Genomic DNA, 11,382 nt, shown 5'->3' with positions numbered 1-11,382 from the left:
GTATTCTCGCGTTCATGACATTTCTCTGCAATGAATTCTCTGTGGAGTGAATCAGTTGAAGCAAATGATTTTCTTAAGAAGTTTAACTTTTCAATTTGCAAACTTGCTCTACAGCTCACTTGTGAGTTCAGTTGTAATCATGTATTAAGTCATTCATATTTTATTTATTAAAGCTGTTCATTCAGTAAGGACTATGTTGAAATTTTGCCAGTATCTTAATAAAACACAATTTAAAATAACTTCTCCCTGGTGTTTTTATTCCAAAGAAGGTTCAGTTCTTACTGCTGAGAACAGTAAGACTTCTCTCCCACAGAAAACAGGGCAATTTGGGAGGCCAACTTGGCATTTCAGTTCCATACACATAGTATTTTTCTTTACTTAGAAGTACCATCCATTTTCTTTGAGAGCCATAATGAGAGAAGATAGCATCAGGGAAAAAAAGCTGTTCTGTGCAAATGAACTGAAAGAGAAAAAACTTTAATGTACCACCAATCAGCTCCTGTCCCATAGCTAAACCAAAAGAGTTCTTTACCTACTAAATTTGAGACTCCTTTGAGCCAAAGCACACATTTTGCCTTGCCCTGCTACTAATTCTTTTTATCTGGGTGTAAACTTAAAATAGTGTAGTTAGACTTAGCATAATATAAACGATGTTGTTTCAGGTGTTTTCCCCAGAAGACACAAGAGGATAGGAGTATGATTATCTGAGATCACTGCCGTGTGGCTTTTGTTTCCATTTCCCAAGTGTTGATTTTCATCTACTGGAAACATCACACATGTTTCAACAGTTTCTAAGAAAAACTTTCCTGAAAAAAGATGCCACCTAGTTCTTCCATATTAGCATGAAGATTGTGAAGATATGCTAAGCCAGGTGGGGTACCTTAAAAAAAAAATCTTTAACATTTCCCTTAATGGAGAGAAAATTTAATACATGGCTGAGGACATAGCAACTCCCTGCTTACAAGTCAATTTGATCTATCTGAGCTGTAGAATGGCTATGTATGGAGCAGACATGAAATTGCAATTAACCACTCACTGATCATAGCTGTAGTCAAAAGACAGCTTTTCCACTGTCAAGACAGAGAAAAAGTTCACTTGTCACTATGAACAGAAATGTCCAGAACCATCAGCAGAATCATCTTTGATGAGAAAGATGAATGACGTAAGATTTGTACTATATAGCACATCTAGGACTGGCAAGTGACAAAATTTAGAGGCTCGTTTCCACATTAAAAATGCTAGGATTGAGGTATTTTAAGATTACACTCTAAGACCAGAAGCTGATGGCTAGCTTATAATAAGACTTCTATTTTCCTTGGCAACTAGATACTGACAATATAAACTAGCTTCTCTCCTTATTATATCCTGGGAACAAACGTTAGTAGAGAGGGAATAAAAATGAGAAAAGAAACACCTGACTGTATACACACTAAATTTCCACTTTGTCTTTCAAACTGCTGTCATCTGCTCAAGTTTTTCTTTTTTATTCATCAAATTATAAGCCTAATTCTTCCTTCTTTTCAAAAGGACCAAATGCAAGGAAAGGGACAAGTAAGTCATGGTCAAAAGCTTTATATGAAGGCTGTTCAAAGAGTAGAAAAGAGAGTTGTGTACAATTAGGGTGGGGGATACAGAAGCCATAGTTAGATTCAAGACATGAGTAGAGAAGGCTGCATATGAAATAGAAACAGTTACATTAGGGCCTTTTCAGAAGCCACATACAGGTACTTATTGCTACCTCTGCCATCCTTAGTGTCAATCTCACAAAGTGAGGTCTTCAAAGGGCTAGATAATAAAGCCTTTGTTTAATGAGAGACTGAATCTGAACAATAGATATTTTGAAAAGTGGGACCTTAGGGGCAGCTGGGTGGCTCAGTAGATAGCTAGGCCTGGAGATGGGAGGTCCTGGGTTCAAATCTGTTCTCAGACACTTACTAGCCATGTGACTCCTGGTCAAGTTGATTAACCTCAATTGCTCTTCTACATTGGAATCAATACTTAGTATTGATTCTAAAACAGAAGTGTTTTTTAAGAAAAGGTGGTATTTTGCTTTTAGCTCCTCCTGGAAAATCTCTTTAAAATGACTTACTTAGTTGGTCCAAAAGACCCGCTATTTTTGTATAAGCAACACGTGTACAATACATAGGTGAACCAAACTAGGTATAATAACAAACAGTATTTTTTAAAGGTGTTAAATAAGCTACTGTCTTTTTACTGAGATCACTTGAGTCAGTAGTGCACTGTAACCTTTGTTATCAGCTTAAATGAAATTTTGGAAGAACTAGGATTCTGTTTTATTCATGAGAAACACTACTATCTTTTGACTGGTAAAATAACAGCACAAGGTGATAGAAGCCCATGTTTTAAATAACACTTCAAATATGATGATGATGATGTTTTGAGCCAATTGCCTATGGTTCTTTTGGAACAAAGAAACACTTTCTATTTTCTCAGGTTTGCTATGGTTATAAATATAGAAGATTAAAAAGTAGCTATGTTTCCTGCTGAGAAAATCTGCTGGTAGCAATGCAGAATGCTGTAATATTTCTGGAAACCAATCCGATAATACATAAGAGCTAGAAAGCTGATCATCCACTCGATCCCCTAATTCAACGCCTGACAACAAATGAATATCTCAAAGAAATGGTTTTTAAAAGCTGATACATGCAAGGATAATTAGGATGGCACCACAAAAAATAATTGAAAAGTGGAAATCATCTAAATACTAAGTGAATAGAGAGACTATGGTGCAATAATGCAATGGAGTTTTATATTGCTATAAGAAATTTAAAAGGATGACAACTACACAAAATCTGTAAAAAATTTGTAGAAAATAGTGCCAAATAAAGTATTGACTAGAATAACATATAAAGTAGGTAAAAACATATTTGAATTACAATAATCAGGCCTAAAAAACACACTATCATGCTAGTTACTTATAAGATAGATGCCACTGATGACACTGTATAATTTTTTTTATTAGAGTTTATTGAACACAAAGACATTTCCAATACCATAAATACCACCAAATGGCAAATACTTCATTCAAAGGTCACGGCAAAAAAGTTTCTAGAACCCAAACTCTTTACCTGAATCAGTCACAGACTTTCACTGGTTATCATGCTTTATGACAGAAGAGGAAGAATGAATTCTGGGGGCTTTCCCAATTTAGTGTGCGACCTCCCATAATATGCTTCTTCTCTACTTCATTTTTGTACATTTGCCAAACAATAAATTTTGTCCCAGGCTCAACTAACAATACAAGAATGATTTCCTGCATAATGTAAGCACAGTTTCTGAACAAGTAGATAAGATCCTTTGGGCTTCAGTCACTTGGAAGTGCTTTCTAATAGATGTGCCAACCCCTGCTTCCAAAGTGAGAGAGCAATTCTAGACTAGGATGCCAATTACAATCCTATTACTGCAATATGAAAATAAATCTTTTCACATGGGTTTGACAGAAAGAGAAATTCCCTTCAGTATGGTTTCAAACTATAGTACAATTGGGCTGGTGTCTGAAATAATATCTTTCTTCTTTGTATCTTCAGTGCCTAAATAAAAAAAATTTTTTTTGGTGATATGGATTAATTCTGAAAGTGAAAAAGTAATATCCGCATGAAGGACATGTATATGTTCTCTACAATCTATTTCTTTGGTGTAAAGCTGTATTTTTGTTTCCCTATGGGTATAGTCACTGACTCTAATCCAACAAGCATTTTGGTAAGTACCGACAATGAATGTCCCAGGCAGTGCAAAGTCTTCCTCACACACTAAACTCAAATTTCCACAAAGGGTCTCTTAGCATAATCATTTGAATAAGAACAGCACCAGCAGTTCACATTTATATAGTACCTAAATGTTTGCAAAGCACTTTTCTCACAGCCATCTTGGAAAGTAGGTATTGCAAGTACTTCCATCTTCATCTAACAGGCTCTCAAGAGGTTCAGTGAACTGTTCATAGTAACAAAGCTAGCAAATCGCTGCGGCAGGATTTGAACCTAAGTCTCTTGACCCCAAGTCCACTATACTACATAGCTTCTCAATGATGGCAGCATATTTTTACACACAAGTGAGAGAAAGAAGAAATAATTTCGCTAGAATATCTTAAGAAATGCAAGAGAGCACTTAAGATTCAAATTAGGAATGTGCCCATTACACTGTTTTTATCTATAGGCCCACATCTGTGGTAAGAGGGGGATTCAGAATGCTGAACTAAGGCAGGAATATTAATAGCCCGAGAAAATAATATTAAGGGCTGTTATGAAAACCTTTGGGAATTTCATGTGATATGAAAGCAAGGGATCACTTGCTCTCTTTTCTGCCCTACTTCCCAGCTCAAATCTCCTTCCCACAGATGTGTAACAATAAACCACCACCCAAATTGCTCTTACAAGTTAAGGTTTACAAACCATTTCCCTCATAACCTTGTAGGGTACAAGTACAATAAACAATCTCCACTGTAGAGATGAGGGAATTAAGGGTGTGGAAACGCCAGTGACACAGTAAGTGTACAAACAAGATTCGAACCAGGTTTGCTGATTCCAAATCCAATACTGTTGTCTAAATTATCACAAAATGAATAGGAAAATTTCAGACAACACAAGTAAATTGTAGCAACTGTGGAAGAGTGGAAAGCACATTGCAATTGGAATCCAGACTCGAATCCTAGCTCACTCAAACTTATGCTAGCTAACTGACCTTAAGGCAAGCTAATTAGTCTCTCCAAACTCTAGTTATTTCATCTGTAAAATCAGGGATGATATCATCACTTCTACCTTACAGGGCTCTTGTGAGGAAGAAATAAGAATGGATGGAAACTCTCTTCCCTCCTTTTTCCTATACATGTGTATATAAAAATGTTCTGTTAACTGTAAAATAGTATATGTGTCAATTATGTCTGCGATTATGAGAAATCAATGAATGTAATTTGCATGGATAAGTAATCAGTCCTAGAACAAACACAGATCATGTCAAAATCTGCCCAACATTTATGTAAGACACAGGCAATTAATTTATTAGCTATTTTTTTAAGAGGACTGCATTTGAGTTTTGTTTTAATTTTTCTATGTTCCTTTGCTTTTCTTTTTTAAACTTTTCTCCTATGTTTATTTTTCAAGATTTATTTGTTCACAAAAAAAGTAGCTCTGGATTTGAAAGATAATGAATTGTTATGTAAGATTTGTCACCTAATATGTAGATGCCATAATGATTTATATATACTTATGTGATGTATTCATATGTACTTATGTGTGAAAACAAGGTTAAATTAAGACCATCCAAGTGTCAAAATGTAATGAAGGCAAAGTCTTCTGAACCTAAAAGCATTAAAGATTTTATCTATAAAATTTTTACAATAACCCAGTGAAAAGTCCATATGCTAGTTAAATTAGTGCCAAGAAAACAATGAATAACTTGCAGACCTTAGGTCTGTATTGCCTAGACAATGTCTAACTGGTTCCAGGAAAACTTTGCATTGAGTAGCTACATCATAAAGACTAGAAATTCTCCGCACCTCCCTATGTGCTTGCCCAACATGTACCAAGTGAAACAGCTTTCAAAATCTGGGTGGCCAGAGTAGAACATGCCTTCTGACTCCTTCTTCAATAACCATAGGCACTACATTTTCCCCAAGATCATTTTATTAACAAAAAGTGCAAACTGTTTTGAAACAAGAACCATGAATGATAACACAACACCAAAATGTCAGACATTAGCTAAAACACAGGCAGATTAAAAATCTTCCTTTTAAACATTGATATACAATTATTTATCCTTTTCAGTTGCCTCTGACTCAATTGTCATTGTAGTTTTCACAGTCAGTGTAGCAGCTCAGATACAAACACCATCGCTCAAGGGTAAGTTTGGTGATTACTTTCTCCTCAAATTGGTCCAAAAATGAGAAAAAGGAAGAAAACTATATGTTTTGAAACTTTCAAGTGAATCACTAACATTTTTGAACCTTTAAATCTATAGGAAATTAAATTAAGTTAAATTAATGAAAAGAGTGAGAGTCAGATTCCCTCAATATATGTTTAACATGTTACAAGACAAAAGAAACTGAATTGCCTGAATATTCTGACAAGAGATCAACACTTAAAAAGAGTAGGAACTATGTGGCCTGGTACAAGTACCTTCCCAAATTTGCCTAGTTCTCCAAGAGGTTAAAGACGAGCCATGGGAAAAGTTGCATTTTGTGCAACTAAATAGGGGCACCTGCATTTTAAGATGAAATCAATTAGCCCCTATCAGGCAGCTTGCCCCATCTGAAGGTGGTTAGGATTATCCCACTTATTCACATACAGAGCCTGTAGTACAAAAACTATTTCTAAGTAATGTTTTCTTGGTCACTAAACAGGCATGAATAAATAGCTGATTATAAGCCATCAGGAGGAAAGTAGTCATCAGAAGAGAACACCAAAGGGACAGTATCAGCACTGAGTAGGTTAATGAGTGCATGCACCAAAGAAGTTAGGAAGATAGAAGTAAAGGTCTGGCTATTTGTCTCCTCTTAGTTGCAGAAAAACTACCTTTTGTGAATGTAGGTTTTTAATTTCTAGAACTACTCTATTGTTTTACATATAGAACTCTTCCCATACTGATTCTTCTCTCCAGTGTGCACTCAATCCACACCCTTCTGTCACGGTTTCAGGAATAACACTGCAGGTGGAGAGAGTGGCAGCAAACAAAGGTCACATGTGATCGTTCCTGGCTCTGACGAGAAACTTCAGCACCATCTACTGCAAATTTCAAGGTCACGTTAACTCAAAGCCAGTGCCCTTGGTTTGGCAATTACCTTCCACTGCTGTCGCCAGTGCTGAAACTGAGGTCTTCTGGGCCTATTTGATCACCTTCAGGAAAACCGGAGCATGTATCTAAAATAAAAGTGAAAAGTGGAAAAAATTTTTAAAAGAGCAAAATTTTCTTTCCTGAACACTTAAGTTGGCTACATATGATATCAAAGTAATCAAAATATACTAGACTAAAGCAGACACCTGTGGGGCCCCAGGGGAAGGAGCCAGAAGCATAGGAAAAAAATGGAATGTGGGACTCTATTCTCCTGCTACTTTTTCTTGTGCTATGAACATTGGGGGGCAGGGGGTGGTTTGAGGGGGAAATTCAGATTTACTAAACATAATGATATTTTAAAGACATCTTGTCCCAGACAAACATCATTTTTGAAAATCTTTATATTACAAGATAGTCAGACCATGTTGGAGAGAACTGCTTTTGTTTATCGCCACAAAGACACCTCTGGGAAAATTGGAGTATGTGGCTAAGATTAAAAATTAAAAGCAAATTTTAAAAAGGAGATGAAGGTATTGGAAACATTAAAATTAACTGAGGCATCTTGACAGATAGCATGACAGCACAGACAGAGAGCCACAGGACCTTCCACATGGTAGAAACTTAACAAATGCTTATTAGAATCAGTTGCAATAAGGAGGACTTGGTCTGAAGTGCTGCTCCTAACACATATCATTTAAGAAGAGTGATTTAAGTTCTTGGGAGCCACCACGTGACTTTCTCTGAAAACTACAAGTTACAGAAGAAGTAGTGACCTGGATTGATGAAGGGAGTTTCCATTCTAGGAGTTCCCTACCCTGATGAGAAAATAGGTGGCTTAAATGCATAAAGTAATGAAATGTTTGGGTCTACCCTGAGAGAAAGAAGACTAGAAGACAAGGTCAACAAAATATAAACATAAGCCTAGATAAGAGGAACCTCAATAGGGTTAGTGCTGGTGGCTCCTGAAACTAAACAGAAGTTTATTGATAAAATTCCTTGAATGACATGTTGTTTTCAACAAAATCTACAAACTCTGTCTTAACCTGGAGATTATAGCTTCTGTAACTTCTCAGGAGACTATTTCATAGTTAGCCTATGAGAACAGGCTGACTTAGTCCTACACTATTATATTTATATATTTGAAAGTCACAGCAAAAGAGGCTAAAAATAGCTCTAGACAAGAAGCTGTATGTTTCAATCCTGGACTTAAAAAACTTATACTCAATTCAGTTAAGTATCACAGTGGGTAACTAAATGGGACGGCCACCACTACAGTATTTTTAGTAGCTTAACCATCCTTCTTCATTTATAAAAGCTATATGGAAAATACAGGAATAAAATCCCCAGAAAAAGAGACAAGAGATAGTTTCCTCCCTCTTCATTAGAAATAATGTAGCCTCTACTGTGAAATCACATCAAGTGCTCTACCTTGACCTGTGGGTTGTACCATGAAGGAGTCATTAAATACATCCAAAGGAGCATTCTCTTCTTGTTCTTCATTTTCTGTGTCACATTCAACATCACTATCACTGCTCATCCCTGGCAGGAGCCGAAGAACATGTTTCTGACAGAGAACTGCTGAAAGTAGGAAAAGCAAATTTAAAAAAACTAGCAAGAAAATTTCATATGCATTTCCTAATGATGATGATGATACTAATCATAAGGAGATAGCACTTATAAAGTACTTTCAGATTTGTAAAGCACTTTGAAAATATCAATTTGATTTATTCTCACAACCTTCAGAGAAAGATGTCATTATCCCCATTTTTGCAGATGAGGAAACTGAGGCATACAGAGGTTACCTGACTTGGCGAATATACACAACTGTTACTTGAGGCAGGATTTAAACTCAGATCTTTCTGATGCCAAGCCCAGTGTTCTCTCTACTGTGCCTTTTTTTAATCTTAATTTTCAAACAAAAAAATATAAACCGTACTATGAAGCAATTCTGATACAATAGACTGCTCTATCTCTATTCTGAGTTAGTTATCTACTCTATCTAAGTGTATTTAGTTAATTAATTAGTTATTAATTAGTTGCTATGGTTCATACTTCAAACATCTACCTCTAGGTAAGGGTGATCAACACTGTCAAAGGCTGCAAAGAGATAAAAAAGGATAAGGATCGAAAAAGGCCATTTGATTTGACAATTAAGATATCACTAGTGATTGTGGAAAGGGTGGTTTGAGTTGAATGATAAGGTCAAGAGGCTAACTGAAAAAGTGGAAGATAGATGACTTTCTTGAGAACATTGGAGGAGAGACCATAGAATGGTAGCTCATGGGAATGGTAAGATCAATGGTAAGATCATTATTTGAGAATGGGGGAGACAATGGCCTTGGACACTTCTTAGCTGTGTGACCCCGAGCAAGTCACTTAACCCCATCGGCCTAGCCCTTACTGCTCTTCAGTTTTGGAGATGATACTTAATATGGATGGACAGAGAGCAAAGGTTCCTCTTTGACAGTCTGCTAAAGCCTATGGATTTGCTCTCAGAATGTTATTAAATGCACAAATAAAATATACAAGATTACCAAGAAATATTTAAAGTTATAATAAAATACTATTATCAAAATATTGAAATAAGAAGTTTAGGAGTCCATGTTTAGAATACCTGTCATAGAAGCAAAGCAGATACTAAAGTGAGGAGGCATTCAGGAGGCAATGACTTCAAGGAATATAGTAAAGCCTGATGGTCCTCCATCTTACAGGAAGGAAAAGAACTGGTGACTCTAATCTCATCCAAAATATGTGAATATTAAAGGAGCCCAGATGGATTCTGGGAAGTCAGAGGAGGTGTGGGAAGGAAGAAGGAAAAGAGGAGGGTGCCACAAGGAAGTCTTCCCACCACCCAGCTGTTCTGAAAGGATTTTGGGATAGCCTGGCCAGGGGATGGGAGAAAAGGAGAAAGTAAATGGAGGAAGAGTCCTTCTCTTGGAGTGTGGAAACAGGTCTTCCAGATAGCCAATTAAAAGATCTGCCCCAATTCCTTGTCCTAATTTCATCTCAAGGTATTCTAGAAAAACAACCATTTTAAAAGAAATTCCATCTACCAATCTATAAATTACATGACTGAATCAATTTGTCTATAATGTCAGAGCACAACTTTAATCCTTTCCCAAAGAGAAGATCTAACTCATTTAATAGAGATTATATTTTGGTCTAAAAAATGCAAATAAATAAATGTAAATAAAAATTTTAAAAATTAAATTTAAGAGAGCACCCAGGATTGGCCGGGTTAAGATGGCGGCAGAGTAAGAAGCAGCTCTTAACCTCTCCTGACCGAAACACACAAAACTCCTCAAGGGGACATAAAAACAAGTCCAGACGAACGGAGGAACCCCACAACAGGGCACAGCGTGGAAGGTACGTGGAATCGAGACATTTCCAGGCTAAAAAGGGCTCTCCTTAAATCGCGAGCTGAGCAACCGCCCCACCCCCACCCCCTCCACACTCACCTATAGCTTCGAACCCAGCTAAAAAGAAATAGAGCAAGTTTGGGGCACTCATCGAGTCATCAGCAGCTCCGGGACCTGTTCCTGAGAGCAGCAAGACTTAGGACCCCATTAAGTCAAGAACGCACGCGAAAGCTGAGCGCGCGGGAGCAGAGAGTGGACGCTGGGCGCGCAGAGTGCCGGCTGAGCAGAGGCGTGGGTGCCGGCTGAGCAGAGGCGTGGGTGCCGGCTGAGCAGAGGCGTGGGTGCCGGCTGAGCAGAGGTGTGGGTGGAGGCAAACACAGCCAGGAACTAAAGCCTAAGTGGGGAACCAGTGCAGACGGGTATACGACTGTGGAAGCAGCGCCCTGAGACTTGTAAAGAAACTTCCTACAGAGGATCAAGCAAGGGAATCCACCAGGGGGCTTGACCTTGGAAAAAACTAGAACTCAGACCTCAGGAGCCAATAGATCTCAGACAGACACTGAGAGCGAGGATAAACCTGAGAAGCTGCTGGGCTAATGATGGCTAACCAGTTACAGGAAATTCAGAAGAGAAAGAATAATAACAAAAAAAAAGAAGTCTTTAACACTCGACAGCTTCTACACAGAGAAAATCCAGACAACCGAGCAAACAGAGGAGGAGAACAAACAACCATCCAGACCCTCCCCAAATAAGGAAAACTCCTCACAAGCTATGGACGAGTTCAAATCTGAGATTTTGAGGAAAATGGAAGAGATCTGGCAAGAAAATAACAGCTTAAAAGGTAGAATCTTGCAGCTGGAAAGCGAGGCTCAGAAACCAAATGAACTGATAAGCAAATTGAACACAAGAAATGACCAGATTGAAAAGGAATACCAAAAGATTATGGCCGAAAACAAGAAGATTATGGCCGAAAACCAAAAGATTATGGCCGATTACCAGAAGCTTATGGCCGAAAACCAAAAGATTATAGCAGAAAATCAATCCCTAAAGGCTAGAATTGAGCAAGTAGAAACTAATGATCTCTCAAGACAACAAGAACAAATAAAACAAAGCCAAAAGACTGAAAAAATAGAAGGAAACATGAAATATCTCAATGAGAGAGTGACAGACCAAGAAAACCGGTCTAGAAGAGACAATTTGAGAATAATTGGTCTTCCAGAAAAACCAGAAATTAATA

General features: G+C 37.5%; 1 protein-coding gene across 4 annotated transcripts in view; it reads right to left on the bottom strand.

The window, feature by feature from the left end:
- Window positions 1-220: 220 nt before the first annotated feature.
- TRIM37 (tripartite motif containing 37) overlaps window positions 221-11,382 on the bottom strand; it is a 126,104-nt gene continuing 114,942 nt past the window's right edge. For 3 of the 4 annotated variants that reach the window (XM_044676680.1, XM_044676681.1, XM_044676682.1), the window contains 2 exons: window positions 8,215-8,325; window positions 5,622-6,872 (listed from right to left, as the gene is read on the bottom strand). In XM_044676680.1, the coding sequence (XP_044532615.1) occupies window positions 6,790-6,872; window positions 8,215-8,325 (194 nt within the window). In that variant the 3' untranslated portion in view covers window positions 5,622-6,789. Of the gene's footprint in view, window positions 461-5,621; window positions 6,873-8,214; window positions 8,365-11,382 lie in introns of those variants that run through there. The other variant, XM_044676679.1, reaches the window with a different exon arrangement.

This window comes from Gracilinanus agilis, chromosome 4 (assembly GCF_016433145.1).
Source record: "Gracilinanus agilis isolate LMUSP501 chromosome 4, AgileGrace, whole genome shotgun sequence".
NCBI lineage: Eukaryota > Metazoa > Chordata > Mammalia > Didelphimorphia > Didelphidae > Gracilinanus > Gracilinanus agilis.
Note: the sequence above shows the minus strand (reverse complement) of the source record. Positions and strands in the feature narration are given on the sequence as shown.